This window comes from Marmota flaviventris, chromosome 1 (genome assembly GCF_047511675.1).
Source record: "Marmota flaviventris isolate mMarFla1 chromosome 1, mMarFla1.hap1, whole genome shotgun sequence".
Classification (NCBI taxonomy): domain Eukaryota; kingdom Metazoa; phylum Chordata; class Mammalia; order Rodentia; family Sciuridae; genus Marmota; species Marmota flaviventris.
Window position 1 is genome coordinate 80,585,172 of NC_092498.1, and position 27,323 is coordinate 80,612,494.

The 27,323-nt window shown below is 37.1% G+C and overlaps 1 protein-coding gene across 1 annotated transcript in view; it reads left to right on the top strand.

Annotated features, from left to right (window-relative positions):
- Positions 1–10,864, top strand: part of Abcb5 (ATP binding cassette subfamily B member 5) — a 126,324-nt gene extending 115,460 nt beyond the window's left edge. The window contains 4 exon segments of the mRNA XM_027932653.2: positions 357–554; positions 2,372–2,578; positions 9,124–9,270; positions 10,667–10,864. Coding sequence (XP_027788454.2) covers positions 357–554; positions 2,372–2,578; positions 9,124–9,270; positions 10,667–10,864 — 750 coding nt within the window.
- The last annotated feature ends 16,459 nt before the right edge of the window (positions 10,865–27,323 follow it).

The window sequence follows — 27,323 nt, forward strand, 5'->3', positions numbered from 1 at the left end:
GCTAGTGCTTTTTAGAAGTTCAGTGAATTCCAGTGGTGAAGAGAACAAGAAATATGGGCATAAAAATATAAATAAGGGCTAGGGATGTAGCTCAGCGGTAGAGTGCTTGCTTAGTATGCATGTGGTCTCAAGTTCAAACTCTTGCACTGCAAGAAAAAGAAACATATATAACACCACACACACACACACACACACACACACACACACACACAAAGAAACCAGCATTTGTTTAGGAGCTCCACAGAGATGAATGTGATGTTTAAAATTTAAATGCACACTTTTCAGGAAATGCTTAGCCAATGCGCTACCATGTGTTAGAACCTTTCTAAGTCACCCTTCCAAAATTCCTTTTGTAGGACACATGTGAGGAGAACTTAGAGTTTCGAGAAGTCTCCTTCTTCTATCCATGTCGCCCAGATGTTTTCATCCTTCGCGGCTTATCCCTCAGCATTGAGAAAGGGAAGACAGTAGCATTCGTTGGGAGCAGCGGCTGTGGGAAAAGTACTTCTATTCAACTTCTGCAGCGATTTTATGACCCTGTGAAAGGACAAGTGGTAAGACTGCGCTTATACGCCTAATCTGGGGCTTACCACTACTATTCTTTAACATTCACTTGGGCTTAAGCATCTTTACTGGTTTGGGTATGGCAAACAATGCAGAAGTTAAAAAATAATAATAATCTCTAGCCCAACAAGACTTAACTAAGAAAACAAAGCAAATCAATAACAGAAATGATGGTTAGGACTTTGAAGTTAAATACAATGACCTAAAGATTCTTCAAACCATTCTGGCAACAGAATTTTGGTCTTAAAAGTCATGGAATTCTTTTAGAATATGGGTGTGGAGAACAAGTCTCATGTCCACATCAAGCCTCTTTATTCTGCTCTGGTTTAAAACAGGGATAAAAGTTTCCTTGACCTCCTTGGTCAGGCTTTGCTGTTCTTGCTGGCCATCCCCACCTCCCAGCTCTCAAAAACTTAGGCAAGATTAAGGCTCATTTGAATCTGCATTTTTATATTGTGGGCATTTTTTTATATGTGGGCCCTGATCTCAAAAATATGGAACCTCTTCTTCCTATGAACACAAGGGTTACTTTTCTTACCTTGCACTTATCTTACTATACCTTATGTATGTTATATTCTAGATTTCCATGACCTCTCTGCCACAACCACTACTTCTTCCTCCCTCCCTCTCTCTCTCTCTCTCACACACACACAGACACACACACATACACACACACACACACACACACACACACACAGAGCTTCCTATCCTTCCTCTCCCTCCTACAAAACACCGTTCGTTCCTAAAGGCCACAGATGGTCATGTAACTCCTTACTCTCCTGCAGTGTAGTCTTTTTACCATCACAGATTCCCAAATTCCCAATATATATTTGCAAAATGTAGTTGTCCAAAAAGGACTCCCTCAAACCAGGTATCAGTGACCTATTTGGACATAGTATAGCATACTCACTCCCTGAAACCCTCTAATGGTCTCCCACTGCAGTGAAAATAAACCAGAGTCTAGCATAGTAGTCAAAGTTTTTATGATCTAGCCTCTACCTCCCTCTCCCAGCTCCTTTATATCCCTCATGGTGGACTGTATGTCAATATGTTCTTTAAACACACCTGTGAGCCTTTCTTCTAGAATGTTCTCGCTCTAACTTCCTTGCTGGCTACTTCTCGTCATCATGTCCCAATTCTTCATCCTTTCCTGCTTCCCTTCATTTCCCCTGTCCACACCCTCTTCACAGCCTCAGTCCTGTCTGTTACCCTGTCTTCCTGGCACTTTCTTTTTCTGAGTGTATTAAGTAATTTGTTCATGTGTGGTTGGTTGGTTGGTTGGTTCTGCCTCTCTGCTAGAATATGAGCTGTAGGAGGGCACGAGCTTCAACTTACATGATTTCCCTGAAGAATCCCCATCACATAATAGTCATGTTTTGAAGACAGTATATATCCACGTGAACACACATGGCTATGTGCAGAATGGCACGTCTTTACATGAGGATTGCTGAATCAGTCTACACCCACTCTCTCACTGGGCGTCAAAGGGGTCCTGTTGAGGACATAAGTCATTTTCCATCTGACTTCAGGACAGAGCACCGGGGTTAATCCAGACCCCGGCATATCTCTGCAATATATGGCCAATTCTAGAAATGTCAGGAAAGTTTGGAGTTGTCATTTCAGTGAGTTATAGGTTTGCTTCTTATACAGCATGTGATTTATGAGCCTTCCAAGGTAACCTTATGCTTTGAAATAGCTTGAATTCCTACCTTTGTTGTTATGATTTGTATATGTCTGGATACAGTGAAACGTAACATGATACTGTTGTCAGAGCTTAACATGCCATTCTCCATTCTGCTTTTGGCAGCTATTTGATGGTGTAGATGCAAAAGAGTTGAATGTACAGTGGCTCCGTTCCCAAATAGCTATCGTGTCTCAAGAGCCTGTGCTCTTCAACTGTAGCATCGCTGAGAACATCACCTATGGTGATAACAGCCGCGTTGTATCATTAGATGAGATAAAAGAAGTTGCAAATGCAGCAAATATCCATTCTTTCATTGAAGGTCTCCCTGAGGTAAGAAAATAGCTCAAATTTTGAATTACCAAACTGCCAAGGAGGCCTAAATAGTTATAAGGCTTTAGTGGTTGCTTTATGTATTCCTTGAATTATACAACTTATTTATTGCCAGCATCTAACATAAAAGTTAGATTAAAAACACACAAAAAAGCAAAGCTTGAGATTTTCATATGACTATTTTTCCCAAGGCCAAAATATATTTGTAGTCACAGAATTACCTTTCACATTTGATTCTTCCCCTTCTATCCACCTACACCCTGCCTTGTCCACACTGCTGTCACCCTCCTCTGGACCATAGCAGGACCTTTATACTCTGTCTTCCAATCTTGTTCCTTTCCTTTATAACTTTTCTTCTTTACAGCAATCAGAGGGATTTTTGGGGGGTGGAATACCAGGGATTGAACCCAGGGGTGCTTAACCACTGAGCTACATCTCCAGCCAGGTTTTCTTTGATTTGTTCTATTTGTGTTTTGTTTTTTTTGTTGTTGTTGTTGTTGTTGTTTTAAGAGAGAGAGAATTTTTTAATATTTATTTTTTAGTTCTCGGGGGACACAACATCTTTGCCTGTATGTAGTGCTGAGGACCGAACCCGGGCCGCACGCATGCCAGGCGAGCGCGCCACCGCTTGAGCCACATCCCCAGCCCAATATTTTGTTTATTTATTTTTATGTGATGCTGAGGATTGAACCCAGGGCCTCATACGTGCTTGCGAGCACTCTACCACTGAGCCACGACCCCAGCTTTTTTTTTTTTTTTTGAGACAGGGTTTTGCCAAGTTGCTCAGGGCCTAAGTTGCTGGGGATGGCTTTGAAATCGCAACCCTCCTGCCTCAGCCTCCCTCCGGAGCTGCTGAGATTTCAGGTGTGTGCCACCATGCCTGTCCAGAGGGATGCTTTAAAAGCATCAAATATATCATGTCCCAAACCGGCTTACAGTTACCCTGCGACATCCCTTGGCATTTATAATGAAGCCCATGCGCCTTGTGTGGCTGATGAGGCCTCCGTAGTCTGGCCCAGCTGCCTCTCATCTCCAGCCTTCGCATCTGCTCAATCTGCTGCAGCCATGCTGGTCTCTTCTCTGTCTCATGAACACACCAACTGGTCCCCTGCCTCAGGACATTTGCATTTGCTGTTTTTTCAGCCTAGACCTACTTTCTTCTGACCTTTTGCACAGAAGCTCCTTAACTTTCAAGAATCAGCTTTGCAGATCCTTCCCTGGATACCCTACTTAAAATAGTCCCCTCTGCTCCTGTCCCCTATCACATTGTCTTCAAAGCACTTATCACATTACCTGGAGTGCGTTTTTACTTGTTTAGTGCCCCCCACACACACTACAGTATAAGATCCTTGCCTGCCATCTTTGTCACCTTGATCCCCTTGAACTCTGCATTGACTCTACAGCTGCCACAAAGTCTCAGAAAAGAAAAACTTTTGGTTGACTGTAGAGAAGGCTTTGGTACAACAGGCACCAAAAGTGCACAGAGACAGGTCATCATAACTTCAAATGCTTATGAGATCTGAGCCTTTATATCTACACACACAAATAAAATAAAAATAGAAATACCTACTTCTAAGTAGAAATAAGTGCTTATAATGCCATTTCTAATAAAGTGTTTATCTAACACAACTTAAAAGAAAATAAGAGTTGAACAACCAGCAGATCAAACTATGAATCTAGACCCCTGCTGTTTGGCAGAGGCTGATGGGCTCATAGCCTGACTTTCCTGCTGCTAGCCCTTCCCTCAGCCCCTCCTCTCCACCCTAAGTGAGCCGACAGCCAGAAACAGGCCACTGATGATGCGACCTCTGAACTGTGGAACAGTTCCGCAGTACTAAACATTTTGGAATGATTCACATATTTTTCATTGATGGTGTAATCCCATGATGTCTTTCAGTGGCAATTCCCTTTTTAACCAAGGCACTTTGCATGGTTAATTGACAGTCAGATTGTTATCCACCAGAACCCAGAGAGTTCAATTTATGAACAGTAAAAGTGCTATACATTTTATATTTGCACCATTTGGCTTTTATTCTTAAATTCTTTATCTTTCATTCTTTTCATGGCCCTATTTCTCAAATTTACCTAAAGCTACACTCTGTAAAGATTTATTGTGCTAACTTTTTACAATAGACTTTGAAAACTAAGATGTTCTTTCCTTCAAAAGAATAGCTTATTTCTCACTCTAGTTTACCTTTTTATCATTTTTTTTTCTCCCAAAGCATGTAGAACTGTGAGAAAATCTGATGCCAAAATAAAATCATTTAAAAATTTAAATCAGAGGATTTAGAAAAACTATGTTATTAAATGTAGGCTAGGGTTCTGCATAGGACAAGGCTGCCCTCTTATGTTGAGATGGCTGCAGAGAAGGAAAAAAGGAAAGCAACCATTCATTTACCCAGCACTTTTTGTGTGTGTGGTGTTGGGGATTGAATCCAGGGTCTTGTGCATGCAAGGCAAGCACTCTACCAACTGAGCTACATCCCTATCCCTACATCGCACTTCTATAAACAAAGAATTAAGCTAGATTTTCACCATGATACAGGAAGGATGATGTAACCACTCTACAGATAAAGAAGTTCAAGTAAGTTCCCTGAAGTTGAACAGAAAGTCAGCATTGGGGCCTGGATTCTTTGTGATGTACTGGAGGGAAGTAGAGAAATGACATTGATAGTGGTTCTAAGGTTTCAGAGGTGGGAACCCAGGTGCCCAGGGTTGCTGCTTGAATCAGAAGGGCTCTCCAGAACGACCAACACAGCTGGAAGCTTGTCAGGTATAGCATATACCAACATGTTACAGCTCTGACCTAGGTATTTGGGGAAGAAAAATAAAAGTGAACTTTGTGCTGGGTGTGGTAGTGCACAACCATAACCCCAGCAGGTCGGGAGGCTGAGACAGGAGCATCTCGAGTTCAAAGCCAGCCTCAGCAATGGCAAGGTGCTAAGCAACTCAGTGAGACCCTCTCTCTAAATAAAATACAAAATAGGGCTGGGGATGTGGCTCAGTGGTCGAGTGCCCCTGAGTTCAAACCCCAGTGCAAAAAAAAAAGTGAATTTGTGATTTGTTGCACTTCTGTCAGATACAATTAATTTCCTAAACCAAGTAAATGGAGCTTAGCATCCTTGCCAAATATAAGGCCACAGTTTCAAAAGGTTGATGGAAGAAGAAAGTCTTCACACATGGCACATAAAGGCACATCGATCTTGGGCTGGGATGTAGTCTAGTGATAGAATGCTTCCTAACATGCTGGCCCTGGCTCAATCCAAGCACTGCAGGGGGGTGGGGGGAGATATTATTAATCTTAATCCTCTCCAACAGTTATTTAGCAAACTGAAGTGGTTACCACACTTCTGCTTTGTGAGGATTTATTTTACTTTTACTTTTACCTCAGGCTCATTGATTGCTCTGCCATGCCCTGTTCACTCAAAATGTGCATTTCCAGCCTTCATTACCCCTTCCCAACACTTATGCCTTTATTCACTCAACACATAGCTACTGAGCCTTGTTCTTTGCAAACCATAATGAAACCATGTTTCATTCAGAGAAATAACCAAGACCAATAAAATATAGTCCTGCATGGTTGAGATGAACCCAGATCAACACATAGACAGATGATCTTGATGCATGAAGACTGCAAGCAAACTAATGTCTGGGCTCAGAGGGCAGAAGGGTCACCTCTGGCTGGAGGTTCAGAAGGGATCTTTAGAGATTTTAAAGGTGACCTGAATAGAATTTCTGTAGTCAAAGATATAGCAGGGCCTTCTCTATAATGAGGCAATAGGCATAGTCCGAGCAAAAACAAGGATACAGAAAATACTAAAGTATTCACAGAATAATAAGTGGTCAAACTAGGGAGTAGAATATACAGAAGTGTAATATTTGATGAGCATGTTAAGGTACAGCTGGGCACTCAAATAGCAAGCAAGGAAATTTTAACCTTGAGAATCACTAAGTAGATTTTTGAACAGGGAGATGTTTGGAACTGGACACTGGAATTACTTTTCTAGCAGCAATATAAATGATGATGTGAATGACAAAGAGACAGGAAGTTTGAGAGATCAGTTAGGAGCTATTTCCAGAGATAGATTTTGAAAGTCTAAATTAGTTATATAAAGTAAAAAAAAAAAAAAAAAAAAAAAAAAGTTCATGGATTTAAAGGATTGTAAAAGTGAAATTGCCAGGACTTGGCTCAAGACTATGAAAAGTGAACAAGGAAACAGATACTAGCTGGGGCAGCCTGCTGGGATCAAATACAATGTAATGGTGAGAGTACAAAGGAGGAAACCACATGAAGGAGTTTGCTGTGGACTGAGTCTTTAGATTGAGTAGGAGTTCACCAGGCAGAGAGGGGCAAAGCCATTCTTAGCAGAAAACATAAACACACAGAAAATGTACCTGTGTAAAAGTATTTAAGATGTTAGGGAGAAATTTTTAAATCCCAGAACATAAGGAGAAGAGTCAAGAAGTGAGAAGGGACCAACACATGTGCAAGGACTAAATGTGAAGGTCCTATGTGCCAAGCTAAAAAGCTTGGAATTCATGTTCTTGGAAAGAGGAAGCTACTAGAAATTTTTAGAGAGGAAAATGACATGACCATATTTTGAAGAAAAAAGAACTGGCTGTTGAGGGCTGGGAATATAGCTAGGTTGGTAGAGTGTTTTCTTGCATGCACAAGGCTATGGGTTCAATCCCCAGCACCACAAAACAAACAAATAAAAGAAGAACTGGCTGTTGAGACTTCTCTCTGCTCATCCAAAAGTCCAGGGGAAGGCAGGGACTGGCATTAAAACAGCAAGTCTGAATGCTGCTCAGGATTTCCTTACAATAGCCTTTCTGACAGGCATGCAGACACCCATCTTCTTACCCCAGTTCCAAATTTCTAAAGCTCTTAACTGCCTGCTGACAGTCCTGGAGAAATCACAGAGGAGACAGCTAAAAGCTATCCTCTGTAGAACATTCAATTCAGAAAAGAACTTTTACTGGGCTTTGGTCTTTAGTTGCTATAAAGCAAGAAGCTGTGCGCTTCAAATTGAAAAGTAAATTTCGAGGTGAAGTAGACATACTTGTTATAAGGTTCTATCACCAGTTCCCTTCTCCACACAACACCTGCAGACAGGCGGATGTGGGGGGAAAGGTGACTCATGCGAAACACAAGTGAATCACGCTGCATCTTCTTGGAGACACTGCTCCAGGATTCACCTTTGGAAGGTTACACACTTGGATTTGCTTTCTCATTGCTCATTCGAGCGCCTTCATTCACACGTTCTTGTCTGGGTACCAGTGGTAAATATTTCTTAGGCAACTGTCAGGAGCTACTAGAAAATAGTGTGAAGTCTTTAGGGAAGGAAAGTCAATGGGACAATCTAGAGAGCAAGAACCTGCTGACCCCAACTGAATGACCAACCATGATTTAGGGGACCACAATGGTTTCAGGATAGGAATGAAATTTCCCTGGCCCTTCCATGGAAAGAAAAACCAGAGAAAATGGGTAGTAGTACGTAGGGGAACTATGAAAAGGCTGTGAAGTGCCCAATGTCATCCTGAGCACCTGGTTGCCGCAGCCCGGCTGCAGCAAAATAACGGGGGGGGGGGAGGAACTTGTATAGATTGATACAGCAGGAGTGGGAGCCGTTTATTATAGGACAGGAGGGGTATATATACATTCCACACAGCTTATCTTAATTAACATAAACTAGATACAGCAGTCAACCAATAAGGAATCTCCACACTTAATGGCTCGCTGGCATTACTTCACAAACCACTCCCTCTGGCAAAATGCCAGGTGCCATCTTGACTTGTTTACAGACCCTAACACCTGGTGGCCTGAAAAGGTAGATACTGTTTCAAGATGTGTAACAGATTTCCAGGAAGAGTCATATCTCCCTGAGAACTGCATCCTGGCATTGGAGGGAAGTGCCCACAGAAGTAATGCAAGAGCCGACGTGAAGGAACCCTGTGATTTCCTTATTGTTTTTAAATACTTTGAATCATCCAGGCACAGTGGCACACACATGTAATCACAGTGGCTCAGGAGGCTGAGACAGGAGCATTGCAAGTTCAAGACCAGCCTAAGCAACTTATCAAGACCCTATCTCAAAACAAAAAAACCCCAGAAGGCTGGGGGTGTGTCTCAGTGGCTAAGTGCCCCTGGATTATATCTCCATTTACCAAAATAAATAAATAAATACTTTGAATCATTTTGACCTGAAAGTAGTAGTTAATATAACTTATTAAAAAGCAGTTTGTGTGTACTGGGAACTTATTTTTGCCAATAATTTTTTTATGCTTTAATTTGAAAAATCCCTATGTAGAAACATAATGGCAAAGTTCTGCTATTAAGGATCAGATTAGATTTGTAAATGAGATGATAGTGTTTACTAATCATTTAGTATTTATTTGCAACAAAACCCAAGAATAGATCTCAGCACTTGTTGGGACACAAATTTTTAAGAGCAGTAAAATTTGAAATATTTAGACCATTCTTGCCCACAGAGGCCATGCTGATTTAAATAACCAATCCTTCCTTTCTTAACTGCGTGTAACAGAAATACAACACACAAGTTGGACTGAAAGGACTACAGCTTTCTGGAGGCCAGAAACAAAGACTAGCCATTGCAAGGGCTCTTCTCCGAAAACCAAAAATTTTATTGTTGGATGAGGCCACTTCAGCCCTTGATAATGAGAGTGAAAAGGTAACTTCCTCTTCCTTCATCTCAAACATTAACACCAAATATGAACATTGGTATCACAGAAGACACCAGGGACAGTTAAAAAAAATAAAAAGAAAGAAAGAAAGAAAGGCCTGATTGTAACTCTAACTAAGACTTTGTCCTTTGCAAAAAGCTCAGTAGGTGGTAGGGATGTGGGAGAGAGCTGGGACAGATGGCATTTCATGTTCTGGAAAGGTTTTCTCACTAGAATTGTTCTCATTATAAAAATGGGCCCAATTTTTTGAAATATTTCTCCAATCAAGAAAAGAGTCCAAGAAAAAATTCTTTTTTATTTTGTTACTACTCCAGTGATGCCAAACATATTAATAATCACATGAAATGAATATTCTGCACTATAGTATCAGACCTGTTATTTTACTTTCTCCAGACAATTAGCTTGGTTGGAGGAGAAAACAAGGAAACAAAGGCAATATGACAATACACCTACACAGCAAACTCCTCCAGATAGCTAATTTTGCTATGTCCTTGTCCCATGAATAATAGGCACTTACTTAGTAAATGAACATTGATTAGATGAATAATTAATATCTATCAAGTGTTTATTATGTGCAGTTATCTCAGTTCTCTCAACAACTTTATGAATTCACTTCTTTTGTTAGAAGGTCCATTTCCCAGATAGCACTTTAAAGTTGAGAAGAGTTAAGTGACTTCCCTATATTTTAATAGAGGGTATCTAAGAGCCCAGGCTGTTATATCATACATGCTGGCTATTTATACATAATTATCATTTTTGATTCCCAAAGAATGTGTTATGAAAGAAGAAACAACTTTTGGAATCAAACATATATGGTTGTAATCCTGGATTCATCAGTACAATCACTGTGACCTGGTCAAGTGACCTAGAATCTTCAAACCACAGTTCACTTATCTGAAAAATGAAAATATGTGTACCTTACAGGTCATTGCAAGGATTCAATGAGATATCCAACATTGGAACATTTTATCATGTTCCAGGTATTGGTTTTCACCCTCCACTCCCATTTCTTCTACACAGTATTAGAATCTCAATCAGCTGAGAGAAAATGAGCTAAATGTGAGAGGTAGCTCTGCTGAGGTATAGAAATACTGCTCCTGGCTTTGAGTTTAGAACCATTGACTCACATACATAGCCATTTCATTTTCATTCATCATCACACATATTTTGTCAACTGAAAGTCTTACTAACTGTACCTATCTATAATTCTTTGTTCTAGATTGCTATTGAGTATGGTGAAAATTGCACAAAGCAGAATAGTTCCTTTTGGGATAAGCAAATAAAACAAAGAACATTGTTAGGGGTTGCCTTAATTGATTTGACTTAGGCAAGCTCATTAACTTCTAGCTCAAACTGGTGATCACAGGTCACTCTCTCTTCCAGGTGGTTCAGCACGCCCTTGATAAAGCCCGGAGAGGCAGGACATGTCTAGTGGTTGCTCACAGACTCTCTACTATACAGAATGCAGATCTGATAGTGGTTCTGCACAATGGAAAAATAAAGGAATGGGGAACTCATCAGGAGCTCCTAAGAAATCGAGACATATACTTTAAATTAGTAAATGCACAGTCAGTGCATTGATGCTGTTGATTTGGCACTCTTTTGATCTTTTTGTAATGCAAAATAAATAAATAAAAGTATATGTAGCCATTATTTGATGTGCTTTGACCTTTTTTGTTGTTGTTGTTGTTGTTGCATATATGAATACCTAGAATCATGCTACTCAAGTACAGACATGTTCTAAATTCACACATCTTCCCCTCAGATTTTTAAAAGGAAACAAAAATTTGCTAAATTCATACAAACGAGATAATGCCTGTATCCTTCACTTGATTTATACAAATGTTCTAGCCCATATGCATAAAGCAGTTTTCTGCAAAGTAAATCTATTTTTCCATCAACTTCTACTATAAAATTGGAAATGTGTTTTTTGGGGAAATCATCCAGTTTACTAGGTTAAAAGGTTATAGAAAAGACAGTGAGATATAGTTCAACCTATGGAATTGCAATAGACTGCCAAGGATTTTGAGTCAACTACTTGGGAAGTTGAGATAAGAGGATCACTTGAGCCCAGGAATTTAAGGCCAGGCAAGACTCCAACAAGCTGGGCACAGAAACACAGGCCTGAAATTTCAGGTACCAGGGAGGCTGAAGCAGGAAGCTGGCAAGTTCAAGGTCAGCCTCAGCAATATAGTGAGACCCTGTCTTGAAATAAAAAAGGGTTGGGGATGTGGTTCAGTGGGTAAGCACCTAGGATTCAATCCCTGGTACCAAGAATGAAAAAAAAAAGAGAGAGAGAACACACACAAAGACTCAACCTTAAAATATATATAAGGAGCTGGGGATGAAGCTCAGTTGTTATAGTGCTTGCCTCATACACACAAGGCCCTGTGTTCAATCCCCAGCACCAAAAAAAATAAAATAACATACATATAAAGAGAGGGGAGGAAGGAAAGAAGGCAATGAATCGTACTTTAGCACATTTAAATATAAATTTCAAATTATCCATTAAAGTTCATATATATATATATATATATATATATATATATATATATATATATATTAGGTTTATAACACACAACTTGGTATTAACTTAAGGGCTTTAAGCAAAATATGCCAGATTTTTCAGGGCACCAAATCAATAGACTTAAGATATGTTATCTTCTTATAGGGCCTTGGATACAGTAAATATTTAATAAATACTACGTGTATCAGTTTGAAAAGACAAAAAGCATAGCAGGTGTGTATTATTGACACTAAAATGACAAGCACATATTTACTAAAATGATGACCTAGTGGGTGATGACTTCTGCTTCAATAATAACATTTTACCATCTCCTGTTACACATTCTCTCAGTCATTGGCAACCCATTCATTTATTTTTATTCAAGGTTACTTCAAGTCCATTGTCTTTCCATTCCAAGGGCAGTTTTTTGTTAAATTAATTCTTAACTAATTTTAGCCATCACCACTGAGCATAAGTTCATTTAATTATTTAATTTTGTGATAATTAGGTAACTGAGTATACATTATCTAATTTCTTTCAGATTCTTGTGGCTTTATTCCCACAGGACTTTTAGCTACACTAAGGTATTTTTCCCTAGTCTCAAAGACTTCCAGTCTAAGGAAAATATGAATAGTTTTGCCAATTATGGTTCATAGCTTACTTCTGATGATGATCGTAATCCAAATTTGCCTGAGCATCCTTGCCCTGTTTTTCCTCTACATGTGGGCTTGAATATAGTTACAAAACAAGAAACAAGAAGAATGAAACCAATTAAAAAAATAAAAAAGGTAATTCAGAAAATCCAAAGGACAATGACAGCAACTATCTATGTACAGAGGTGGAACTCTATCCCATACATCTGTAAGTGTTCCTGTTACAGTGCTCTCATCTGCCACCATATTTTATCCTTTGATCCACCTTTCCTTCCTATGAAAGAAGGCCATTCAGTGGTTCTTAAAATAATTGATACACCAATGAGTGTGTACCATTGGAATAGAAACAATTTAACAGGATAAAATATGGCAAAGAGGTCAGTGAAAAAATAAGGGGTCACACCTGTTTATAACTAACCCAGCCAGCCTGTTTATCCTGCCACTCCTTAAAACAAGCTGTGTGTGCTCTCAGGTAAAATCAACTTAAGTTGTGAATAAACTGGTATGCTGACTGCTGGCTGGGTCAGTTTCATAGGAGGCACAGTATGTTTCACATGCTCTGCATGTGAACTATTTTGTGAAGCATTTCCTATGTTAGTGTCAGATTTTGCATTCATTGTTTTTGCTCTGAGCTCTTATCCCAAGAGGGTTTGTAAAGTAGAATCAGACTGATTGGAGAAATTCAGTCTTAACAGTCAAAGGAGAAAACTGAGAAAATTGGAAATGGAGGAATGGAAATAGAAGGTTTGGTATACGCAGTAGACTTCAAATTCATATTTATCTCCCTATCATTAATAATAATTACTAGCAATTTATAAATTCCTTAAAAAGGCATAATTATAAAAAATGGATCAACCAACATTTTTTTTTAAATTTTTTATTGTTGGCTGTTCAAAACATTACATAGTTCTTGATATATCATATTTCACACTTTGATTCAAGTGGGTTATGAGCTCCCATTTTTACCCCATATACAGATTAGGGTACCTCAAATGCCTTTTCTCCTTTTGATAAGACCACATTGATAAATCCTGTATTAATTTCCTATTACTGCTGTAATAAATTACCACAAATTCAGTGACTTGAAACAAAATTTATTATCTCCTGGGAACTGAAGACAGGGATGTTCTACCACTGACCTACATCCCCAGCCCTTTTTGTTTCTTATTTTGAGACAGGATCTTCCTGAGTTACTGAGGGTGGCCTACAACGTGTGATCCTCCTGGCTCAATCTCCCTAGTAGCTGGGATTACAGCCTTGTGCCAACACACCCAGCACAAGTTCATCATCCTTACAGTTCTGGAAGTCAAAAGTCTAAAATCTGTCTCTAAGCTCAAACCAAAGACTTTGGTCCTTCTCGAGTCTCTAGGCCAAAATCTATTCCTTCTTCTTGAAGTTTCTGAAAGAAAGTTGCTACATGACCTTTGCTTCCTTAATCCCATTTCAATCTCCTTCTGTCTCTAAACCTCCTCTATCTCTCTTTTGTGACCACATTGGGCCTATGTGGATGATCCAATATAATCTTCCTATCTGAAGACTCTTAATCTTAATCACATCTGCAAAGTCTCCCCACCCCTGCTCCCTGAAAGGTAACATCTTTGCAAAGAAGGAGCATGTGGACATTTTGGAGAGATCGTTTTTTGGCATGCCACAGATATTTAAACTTTTATTCCATGTAGAAGAAAAGTCAAATTTTTCACAGATTTTCACTGAGGAAAAAAAAGAAAGAAAAGGAAAAAAACTCAGAGAACACTGAAAACATCTAGTCCAATGTTGTCATTACATGCAAAGATTGCAGAAGGTCATAAACCTTGCCTCCAAACCTTGTGCTATTTCTATTGGAACAAGCTACCCACTCTCATTGCCGTGCCAGTAATGTAAATATGTAAATACGTTTGCCTTTTTTCTCTTCACTTTTGCTATTAGATTCCTCCATTGTTGCTATGTCCTTTTATCCCAAGACTAGAAATACTAAATAGAAGTTTATACTAAGTTCTATTGTTTAGCATTTTTATTTTTTACTAAACAATTTTATGTGCTATCATATTTAATACTATAAATATATGAGCTTTCATTTACCAACGCAGTACTTTGAATTTTTTAAAATCCTATTACTTCTAATGGTGACTATATGTTTTTGCATAATTTTTCATAAACATAGAATAAAGCATTCTGTGTGTGTGTGTGTGTGTGTGTGTGTGTGTGTGTGTGTAGTGCTGGGGATTGAACCCATGGCCTTGTGCATGCAAGGCAAGCACTCTATCAACGGAGCTATATCCTCAGTCCATGGATAAGCATTCTATACATATTATCTCATTTAGTTTTGACATAAACTCTACGATGGTAAATATTTATAGTTCGCTTTCTGAAAAACCAGACTCTTACAGAGATAAACTTGAAGTTAGAGTTGGACTATGGGATTCCACCCTCATCTTTCCAATGCCAAAGCCTACAGTCTTGATGGAAACAGGAATACTTCTGTCTACTGTTTATTGAGGCAAGATGGCTAGTGTAGTCATAGCTCACAGGAGCACACCAGGTCAATGTGAGGGTCAAATCAAATTTTGGCAGCAGCAACATGGTCTAATTAAATGAATGATGCACACCCTAAAATCCTCTACCTAGATCAAGACTGAATTCAGCTGAAGGCATGAGATCTGTTTTACTGTAGTGTTTACTTTTATGTATTATTATTGGGGATTCAGACCCTTTTTACATAAGCAAATTTATAGAAATATGTGAATACAAGCTAAGAAAAATGTAGAAAGAGGTGCATTTCTTAGAGAAAAGCAGAGTATCTCTATAATGCCTATAGAAATATTTTGAGAAGCAATGTCAATGTAATTGAATTTGTTGGGCATGTTTTCTTAGTGACTTATTCTTAATTATCAGGACTCAATTTAATCCTGCTCTCTTCTTTTTACATTCTGAGTATATCTGCTTAAAGAAGATTTTTGTTCATTGAGAATTCAGAAAGTAGAAGTTAGACAATTGGGTGCTAAAAACTATAAATGATTACATTATTAGGCTAAGGGGGGAGACGGACTGGCAATCCGATCAGTTTTGGTAGATGTAAATAATAGAATGCTATTATTTATAAACCAAGTCAAAGCTGCTGTTGAATGGAGGTATTCTATTTAATCATCAATTCTGACTACATTACAGTAATATAATATATGGCTAAAAGAGTTTTGGCCCACTTGAAAGTCAAGAAAAGATTGTAGTAAAAAGGTTTAAGTTATTAAATTACCAGAAAATTCTAGATAATTGTGAGGGGAAAAGCAAGAGAGGGAGGAAAGAAAAAACAAGGATGAAGGAAGAAAAGGAAGGAAGGAAGGAAATAAATTTTAAAATACTCAAACAGGATACTGGAACAGTGGTGCACACCTGTTAATGACAGCTCCTTGGGAAGCTTAGGCAAGAGGAGCACAAGTTCAAGGCCTGCATGAGGACTTAGTGAGTCTCTCTCTCTCTCTCTCTCTCTCTCTCTCTCTCTCTCTCTCTCTCTCTCTTTAAAAAAAAAAAAGGAAGAAAAAAAAATAAACAAATAAAAAGGGCTGGGATGTAGCTCAGTGATAGAGCACTTGCCCAGCATTTTTGAAGCCCCAAATTCAATCCCTTGCACTAGAAAAGAAAATATTCAGACAATAAAGAGTATAATACACTCTAGCAATCCGTTTAGGATTGGAAGGAAAATATATTCCATCATTAAATCCTCAGATAACATAAAAAGGAGAAAAAATTTTTTTCATGGGACTGGGGCCATAGCTCAGTGGTAGAGCACCTGCCTCGAATGTGTGAGGCCCTAGGTTCGATCCTCAGCACCGCATAAAAATAAATAAATAAAGATTTTTTTTAAAAAGGGGGCTGGGGATGTGGCTCAAGCTGTATCGCGCTCGCCTGGCATGCGTGGGGCCTGGGTTCCATCCTCAGCACCACAAACAAACAAAGATGTTGTGTCCGCCGAAAACTAAAAAATAAATATTAAAAAATTCTCTCTCTCTCTCTCTCTCTCTCTCTCTCTCTCTCTCTCTCTCTCTCTCTCTCTTTTAAAAAAAAAAAGGAAGAAAAAAAATTTTTCAAAATCCCAAATCCCCACTTCAGAGAGAATTATACCTTAGGTGCTAAGCTAAGTCCCCTCTGAGAAGAGAGAGGTTAACGAATGACAAATTAGCCAAAAAGGAAAGCCTGCCTGCCTCTCAAAGGATGGCCTGCAAAGAGGCCAGATGAAAACAGGAGCCAGGTGGGTGGGGTAGTGGAGACACAGAGGGAAATTAGTATGACTCCCATGGGTGGGGCAAGAGAAAACTTCCCAAGTAATAAAGAAAATGCATTTTGATTAACAGTTTTGGGAAATCCACATGAATACTGAGAAATGCAGAGAGAATTATATAGAAAAAGAAATGTTCCTGGTGCTTAAGAGTAGTAATAAGATCAATCATACGAAATAATCTACAACTAAGTTCACATTCATTGAGTACTCATCTATCAGACTTAGTGGAATGGTTGGGACTTATAAGCATAAACTAATTACTCAAATCTTACCAAAGTCTGAAAATGAGGTGCAGAGTAATTAAGGAGACTGCCCAAGGTCAAACACCAAAGAAATGACAGAGGGAGGATTCAATCCAGAAAATCACTGCACAGCCCATATCCCATGAGCCCATTTCCCTCCACTGGGCAGGTACTTTACTTGTTTTCATTCTCTTTAGGCTGCAAACATAAAAAGGTACATGGTTCCTCCTTGGTTAATATTTTTGGTGTAAAGCTGGATTTTTTTTCTTTATTGCCTACCCACACTCTGAAAAAGCTCTCATACACAACCCCACTGTAAACTGGAGGAGTTGGAAATACAGCAGCTCCAGCAATAGCACATTTTCCCTGCAACTCTTCAGTCTCCCCATCTCCAACACACACAGTCACAAGTGCAGGGGGGATTAGCCCCTGAGATCTACATAGATCATCTTTCACTGCTGAATCATCCCTGCTATCTCTATTTTCAGGGTGTTTATCCTAACTCTTTTGTTTCATCTGCATCACACTTGCTGATACATCATTCCTCACTCTTTGGTTAAGGAAAAAAAAAAAAAAGATCTTGATAGCTGTACCATGCAAGAACCAAGGCAGATTTACAATGCCATACTGAAGAAGGGCGCGGGAAGAAAGGGAGTTAGTTAAAAAGAAAAAAGGAAGGAAGGGAAAGAGAGAGGAGAGGGAGGCAGAGAGGGAAAGAAAGAAGAAAAAAAAAAAAAGGCAGTGATACATATATAGGGTATGGTGTTGGCTAAAGTGGAGTGACCAAAAGTGGTTCAGTTTTGCTTAATTCTTCTGAGACTCCTATTTATGTGAATGACTTTTCTATATTCTAAAACAAGTATTGCATCAAGTAATGAAATGACTATAAAATTAAAGTGTTTAATGATTGACTATAAAATTCCATATGTTCCCATATATTGGCAGAAATTCTTAAGACATTAACCAAGACAAAATTAAAGCAGTTGATAAATTATATCACAAACCCAGTATAAAAGAACCAAATAGAGAAATGCAAAAACATCACAAAAAATTGATCATATTGGGGCTGAGGTTGTGGTTCAGTGATAGAGCACTTGCCTAGCATGTGTGAGGCCCTGGGTTCAATCCTCAGCACTACATAATGATAAATAAAGGTATTGTGTCCATTTACAACTAAAAAATATTTTTTAAAAAAATTGATCATATGTCTGAAATGGGAAAGACAACACACAGCCCATGGGTTTTTACCTTATGGTATTTTTTTGCATTGCTAGTTACTTCTTCAGTGAAAATTTGAATCATCACCAAAAAATCCTGTGTGTCCCTGTAAGAGTTAATCCTTCGCTTTTTCCATGTTAATTTTTATCAAGGTAGATTACAGACCCAAAGATACAGAACACTTTCTTTTATTTACCCAAGTACATTCTTCTACAATATGTCACAGTTTAGTAGTGAAGCACATAAACTAAGGACCTAACAGCTCACTCTAGATCTGATATGCATCTGACAAAGTAGTGAGGAGCATATTTTTAAGAACAGGTTCACACCCTATATCAGAGTCTCAAAGGAGTTTGTGAATTAAAAACAGAAGAGGAATAAGAAGAAAGTTGAGCAGCACTATTCTAGACCAAATAAAAATTGCATTTCAAAAATCAATCACTTTATATAGAGCATGTTTGAATAAGACTTTTAAACTTGAGCAGAGACTGAATAATTAATAAAGTCCAGAGAGTGTTATTTTCTCTCTTGCAATGCAGTCTTAAGACACAGACTCTTACCTCTATATTTTAGTCTTTTTTCAGTGTATTGTGTTCTGAATTTTTTGTTTTGTTAAAACAAGCAAGAACTGTCACTTTTCGAAAAAAACTATCTAGCACCATCAGTGGGCTCTTTTAGTTTGTTTTGTTCTGCACAACAGAATATTTAAATTTACTTAATAGCCAATAACTTTAAAAGCACAAACTAAACTCTGTACCCTTGTAATATTTTAGACAAAAACAGCACTTAGGGGCTAAGGATGTGGCTCAGTGATAGGGTGCCCGCTTAGCATGTGTGAGGAACTGGGTTTGATCCTCAGCATCACATAAAAATGAAATAAAGATATTGTGTGTCCACCTATAACTAAAAAATAAATATAAAAAAAAAAAAAACAGCACTTAGTTTTGGGTAAATACATATACACTCAGAGACCAAAGTGAAAGTTACTTGAACACAGCATTTAAAATTAAGATACTGTTATCCCTACATATTGTTAATTTTTCAAATAGTTAATTTTAGAGTCATAAGGGTAGAATGCTGGGGTGATCTTGTTTTTTTTTTTTTTTTTTTTTTTTTTCAAGTGATGAGTTTTTTTCCTTAAAAAAAAAGAACATAAGTAATGTTTTACTTTTCTTTTACAACTGCAAGTAAGTTCTCAAATTATGACTGTGATTCATGATCATGCTCAAGGCTTATTTTTAACAATCCAAATAAAGTACTGAACATTCAGTATTTGTTGATTTGATTTTTATTGGGTTGTTGTTTATTTGTTTTATTTTGTTGCTTTTTGGTACTGGAGAATAAAGCCAGGGGTGTTTGCCCTTTTTATTTTGCAACACGGTCTAAGTTGTTTAGGGCCTCGATAAATTGCTCAGACTAGGACTCAAATTTGTGATCCTCCTACCTCAGACTCCAAAGTTGCTGGGATTAGGGGTATTTGCCACTGCACCTGGTTTATTTTGAGACAGAGTATCACCAAATTGATGAGACTGGCTTCAAATTTAGGATCCTCCTGCCTCAGCTGCTGAATCTCTGGGATTACAGACATGTACCACCATGTGCAGCTAATTTTTATTTATTTGTTTGTTGTTTGTTTATTTATGTATTTATTTATTTTGGTACTGGGGATTGAACCCAGGGGTGATTACCTATTAAGCCACATCTCCAGCCATTTTTTATGTTTTATTTGGAGACAGGGTCTCCATGAGTTGCTTAAGGCCTCACTAAATTGCTTAGACTGGCCTCAAACTTATACTCCTCTTGCCTCAGCCTCCTAAGCCACTAGGATGATTTTTATTTTTTAACAAAAGCAAATATATCATCAAAAACATCACTGTAAGATAAATTTGTTCTACTACAGCTGAGGCCCTATTGGAAGTTATCTATATCCAATCTACTAACATCTCCTTCCCTTCTCTCTACCCAACAGCAAAGATTTAGGACTCTTCATTGGTTTTATTTAAGCATTTTATTCAACAGCTCATGAATATGTCACCTTGGTATTACAGAACTTCATTTTGCTAAAGAATAACTTTAAATTATGCAGTTATATAAGAAACCTAAATCGAATGTGGTGGTGCATACCTGTAATCCCAGCCCCAAGGGAGGTTGACACAGGAGGATCACAAATTGAAAGCCAGCCTGAACAATTTAGCAAGGCCATAAGCAACTTAACTAGAACTTGGGTTCAAAAAAAAAGAAAGGAAGAAAGAAAGAAAAAAGCCTGAAAGATTTATAATTAATTAATGAGTTACATAGACCTGATTCTATGCTAGGACACTATTTCTCCAATAATTGTAAAATATCAGAATTTTAAAATAGATATTCTTGTCCAATTATAATAGCTGATTCAAATTAGAGCCATGAATGAATAAATTCTCTTTAAATGTAGATTTTATAGCTTAATATAGCTACATGTACATGTATGAATATGTATGAATATGTAACAACAAATCCCATCATTACATACAAGTACAATGCACCACTAAAAAAGGTGGGGAAAAAAAAGTTCAGATATGTTCAACTGAATCTATGTTCCAGTACCAAGTAACAGTGCAAAGCAATACTCACTCTTCATTGGGAAATACAACTGGCTACTTCCACAAAAGTTTTTTGGTGAAAAAAAAAAAGAGCTTAAATCAAATTATATTCCACCCACTTATCATAATTAATCTCAGATGGTTCAGGGAAATTGACTTTCCAGTCCCAATTTAAGGCAACTGTGTGTGCGTGCACAGAGGCTTGAAGGGAGTTCCTGCTTTCAGATCCAGCACCTCCTTTCCCCAGAAGGTACACCATTGGCCCAGATCCTATGCCTCACTTTGAATTCTGGGGCGCCCATTCTCCAAAGGGCATAAGGTGGAGGGACAATTCATGCAGGAAGACATTAAAATGGCAATTAAAAACAAGGAAAGGAGTTTAAGAATTTAAAATTTGCTACGTAAAACAACAATAAGATTCATTTATTTCTTATTAAAGCTATATATATATATATATACACACACACACACACACACACACACACACTAATTTCCAAATGTGGTGTCACTTGCCTATCATCCCAGAAACTTGGGAGGCTGAGGCAGGAGGATCACAAGTTTGAGTCTAGCCTCAACAACTTAATGAGGACCTAAACAACTTAGTGAGACCCTGTCTCAAAATAAAAAAATAAAAAATAGAAAGGGCTGGAGGCCAGACGCGGTGGCGCATGCCTGTAATCCCAGCGGCTAGGAAGGCTAAGGCAGGAGGATCACAAGGTCAGAAGCCAGCCTCAGCTATTTATCAGGGGCCTAAGTAACTCAGTGAAACCCTGTCTCTAAATAAAATACAGAAAAGTGCTGGGGATATGGCTCAGTGGTTAGGGAGCCCCTGGGTTCAATCCCTGGTACAAAAAATCCAAGGTTCAAGGATTGGTGAGGTTCAAGTCTGATTGTCTCAGCCATTGTTTGTTGGAGTATAAATTGCTATCTCCTTACTGGAGAGTAATTTGGTCATTTCTATTTAGGGCCTTTAAAAATGTTCTTGTACTTAGAAATTCCTGCTCTTCTAGTACCCTAAGGAAATAAACAATAGGTCATATATAAAGGTTCAGTACAGTATTGTGTATAATAACAATCACTTGAGAAAAACTAAATGCTCAATACTAAGGGAACAGGTTACATTTTGATGTATACATTTAATATAGTATTTTTAGCCATTTAAATTTATGTTTGCAAAGATTTTTGACATAAGAGAAATTCATTTTAATATCAATGGGGGGAAAATCAGGCTATAATCTCACACCTATATGTAAGAAAAAAATCACCTGAAAAAAATACTATAATGATGCAATTGTTGTATACAAAGAATAAGATTAAGCCAATTTGGTGTCCTGCACTAACTCACAATTTCTTGGATTTTTAGATAAGCTTTTCATTGTCTCCAAAAAATGAAGTTTAAGACTTGTATCGAGGCCTAGGAATATACCATGGTGATAGAGTACTTACTAGCATGCATGAAGCCCTAAGTAGAAACCCAACATCAGAAAAAAATAATTAAAATTCATTGAAATATAAAGTTCTTGAATTAGGATGGAGGCAGTCATATAATTAGAGAAACCTGTACTTACATATGAATGTCTCCCTTAGAATTCACAGAGGTCATTATATTTTTTAAATATTTATTAATCCAAATGAATATATAATTGGTTTTATAAAACAAAGTAAGGAGGTGGGCAGATAGGAGGGTGGCAGTAAGGAAATGTGGGAGTCTTTATACAACTGACCTTCCCAGGGAGTGCTACTAGCAAGTTGTTCGTTAGAATAGGATTTCTAAATTTCCCATCCTCCAGGTTCTTCCGCCCTCTCTCAGTAATTTCTGATAAAAGCAGAACCTACGGAGTGGCTCTCTTGAAGCCTGGATCCAAAATACACCCCAGTTTATGGGTAAAAGTTTATGTTTTCTTCCTGATTTGTCTGGTTGACATACCTGGTCTGTTAATATTGTTTTTATTTATTCTGTATGGTCTACGTGAAGGCAAGAGTGATAAACCTTGGATGGCAGGGTCCTAACAATAATTAACAGACAGGAAACTATTCAAAAAATTGTATTAATAGTACAAATGAAGCACAAGAGAGCAAACTGTTATGTAATGGGTTGCTTTTTGAGAAAATACCATGAACATATGCATGGGAATATTACTAGTATTTACACAGAAGGAAAAAAAATCTTCAAGGGATAAAGAACTTTAACTTTTGATTATTTAATTACAATTCATGGAATACCTATCTGGTGAATATGGTATGTAGTACTACTGGTACAACTTCTAGAAATAGAGTCCACATTTGTGCAAGTGAGAGCAATTCAACCAAGGAGTGGGTGGAAGGTACAGGGGAACAGAATAGGCAGGAATAAAACTTAAATGCATGGTTAAAATTGCATGAATCTAATGAATAGAAATTCAATGTATATTTTTAAATATCTCCTTTTTTACAGCATTCATATTAGAAAGAAGTGTGGAGCTTCAGATCAACAAGAATCAACGTATTCTTTACTCAGAAGCTAGGTATATTTTCTTAGCAATGTTAGATACTAGTGTTCTAAATATATAAGAATAGCCCAAAATGAAACTACACATACAAAAAATAAAAAACTGAAGAGTTATAGGAAAATCAATTTATATGTCCACCCCCCCCAGTAGTGAATAGATCATAACTTCTTCATGCCCTGCATTTCCCTTTTAAAACAATACAGAATACTACCCTTAGCATTTTCATGAACAGATGCCACTTTGTTGTTCTACAGACTTTTTTTTTTAAGTTTGGTTCTGATAGATACAAGTCTATTTTAAAAAAAAAGAAAGAAAGAAAAGAAAAATCAGGACATCCATTTAAATTTGGATTTCAAAAAACACAAATCATTTTTAGTATAAATATGGGCTTAATTATTGCATGAAGCATCCTCAATACTGAAAAAGAATTTTTTTTCTAAAATTCAAATATAATTGTACATTCTGTATTTTAGCTGGCAGCCTTAGATATAATGAAAATATATTATAAATAAGGAATATTTTCCTTTATGCTGAAACTCCTTATAATCTTACTTAAATAAGACAAAAACATATGCAAATGTATTACTCCATGGAGTGCAGAAGATACTTACCTGTGCTAGAAAAGAGATTCAACAATTAAGTTTGGATTTTTTTGTTTGCATTTAATTTTTGTTTTTTGCAGCACAGGGGATTGTTTTTTGTTTTTGTTTTACTTTGAGGCAGGGTCTCCCTGAGTAGCCTTGGCCTTGAACTTGCCATCCTCTTGCCTCAGCCTCTAAGGTAGCTGGGATTACAGGTATGTGCCACCATGCCCCACCAACTATTAGGCTACAAAGCTTTCTATACTATAACAAGCTCAGTTCCTTAACAAAAATATCCTAAAAATTAAGTTGAAACATATGGGGGAAAATCAATCAAATCATTAGATTATTTATTTTTTGTCACTACAATATTAAGGAAAATAATGAGTAAATTAGTCATTTTAAATTACAGAATTAAAAATAGGAGCCAACAACACACACCTGTAATCCCAGCTACTTGCAATGCTGATGCAGGAAGACTGCAAGTTTGAAGCCAGCCTCAGCAAATGAGCGAGACCCTGTCTCAAAATAAAAAATAAAAAGAGTTGGGAGCGACAGTGGTAAAGTGCCCCAGGTTCAATCCCAGAACCTAAGTAAATAAATGTGTGTTAAAATAAAAAAAAAAAAAAAAAATAGGTATAGGCTACAAACAGAATATTACTAAAAATCTATTGTGACAATTTGAAATGAAACTATTAAATATTTAAAAGTGACTGATGTTTTCATACACGAAATAAAAATGTAAAACTGAACTAAATGTTTTCTGAGATTTTAGTTGACTATAAAAGAAACAAAAATTTCTCATTATAAGAAACTATATCTTAAAGATATATACCTGAGAATATTTTTCAACTTATTAATTTAATATATAGACCAGCTGGTGGGGTGTGGTGGGGGGTGTATATATATATATATATATATATATATATATATATATATATGTGTGTGTGTGTGTATGTGTGTGTGTGCATGTGTGTGTGTGTGTGTATGTGTACGTATATACATACACATACAGAGAGAGAGAGAGAGAGAGGGGAATGATTTTTAAAGTTACATCCTAAAACTAATTAATGGAACATGCTAAATTTTTTGCCTTTATTTCTTCATTGAAATAAAAATAACCTACATAAATACTGATTTCTTAAGTTTGACAAATATATCATCACAATATCAGATGTTAACAACAGGGAAAATCACAAGAACTCTATTTACTATTTTTATAACTATTTTATAAACCTAAAATCCTAAAATAAAAATTTAATTAAAATAAAGTATTAAAAAAATAAAAACCAAGTCATTGCTTTTGGACACAAAATAATAAAAGTAGTTCAAAACCACTTCACAATAAATACCATTTCTCTATATCAGGGATTTGTTATTTCTCTTGTGTGAAATAAACACATTGTCTTCAAAGCAGGTAGAATTTTAAGAATGGAAAACTTCATTAAATCTGATTTTCCAGGATATACCTACTAAAGCATAAGTAAATATGTCACTAAGCAATGCACTTCATTTAATAATTAGTATATTATATCATATGCTTTCTACAAAATGAATGTAGTGAAAGAATATACAATGTTCTATTGCCAAAATATTTAGAAGGTTGTCTTACTGTTGTCTTCATTACTAGTACAACATTCATTTGTGACAGTCACTAAAATATGCCCATATTGAGGACATAGGAAGTGTAATATATGAGTACCTTACCCATACTTAAACACTGTAATTTTGAGTCAAATATCATTATTGATCAGAAGAAAGAATGCAAGACTTAATTTGCCTCAAAAAGTACAAAATCTATTCTTATCACCCAGAAGAACTTCATTTTCTTCAACTTTGGGGGGGAAAAAAAGTCATAAGAAAGATTATTGTCCCTAAATGATGACTTCATGTATCTGTAGACAAATTGTCACAAATTCCACTGAAGTACATATAACTCCATAATTGTCACAAATTCCATTTAACTATGTATAACTCCATAATATTTAAAAAGCATCACTAAATCATGTGAATATCTTTTAAATACATTTCCATCTGCCACTAGGTTCCCCCTCCCTTACAGAGGCCATTGTTCATAAATTGAATGGGGAAAGAACCTGCTTAGGGTGGAAAAAAAAAAAAAAACAAAACAAAACAAAATAAGGGATAGGTTATAAGAGAGAAATGAAGCATTGATCAGCATACAAGGAATACAAAACTTCCTGAAAGGATGGGAAACCTGATGACAGGGTGCCCACATAATTAGGGGAATTAAATTGGGTGCAAAATTGGGCAGTACAAATCCTTTATTTTCAGTTGAACTAGACAATCACTTGAACTCTGAGTGGAGGGAAGAAAAACATCTACTTTCTTTCTTCTATTTCAGTGCTTAAAATGGAATGGCTAAAAATCTTAAAGCTGGAAGGGTTGGTTCCCCCAAAGATGTAAAGATAACCCAAGGTGAATTATGGAGGGTTTTTCAACACTAGCACAGAGTTCAGGGTGAAATGAGCATAATGTAAATCAGCTCATTGTTTGGGCCCTTTTAAATTAGTTGCCAAGAGAGGAGTGAAAACTTGATAAGCAGGCTCCAGTTTCTATGTGTTGGTTTAGAAATCTTAAAGCTTGTGGGAGCTCAATTCATTTAAGGGAAGAAATTTAAAGGGAAGAAAAGTAAACAAGGAAAAAGCTATGCAATGAAGCACTGATGGAGAATAAAGAATTTTCTTTAAAAACCAAAACAATAAAGAGTTCCATTGTGCTTTTAAATTACAAATTCAGAGGTTGTTTTGTTTTGTTTTTGTTTTTTAAGGTTAAGAGTCTGATTTCTTTCTTTCTGAGTATCAAAGACCCATTTACAAATTCAAACTTTTGAAGCTGTTTCTCATCTAGCTTGGGAGAAAATTAACTGTAAATTGAAACCTCCTAAAATCAAGTCCACATTTTGTAATAGGTGGCTATTTTGCATGAAGTATTCAAGTCACTTTTCTTTTTAACCTTTCCCCATGAAAAGTCTATTTCTAAACTGCACCGGTTCAGAAATTAGTTGGATAAAGAACTCTTCAAATCTTATGCCTGCAGCAGCTCCAGGTCCTGACCCTTTTTCTCAGGAATCAAGCAAAAAAGCACTAGTCCACTAAAAGAAGTCAAGAAAAGTAGCCCACCTAAGTCCAGGTATGTGGAGGCAAATTCCAGGTAGTTGCCTCTGCCTTTTTCCAGCAAAATGTGACCTAGCTCTCATCAGTGTACTTGTCTTGATTTACTATCAAAGTACTTTTTTGCCATCAAAAATAGGATGTTTAAGTATTAATTTTAAAAGCATTTTTAAACCGCGAATAAAACGTAAACAACAACAACAACAAAAAAAAACCAAGAACGTGCTTTTCAGAGGCAAGCAATGTGAGAGGAGGAAAGGACTAGATCATCTGCATTGAGATTTGAAAGACACTTGTGGCTTACTTGCAAAGCTTCATTTAACATTGAGCATACGAGGGAAATTCTGTTCCTGGTGACAGCGCAG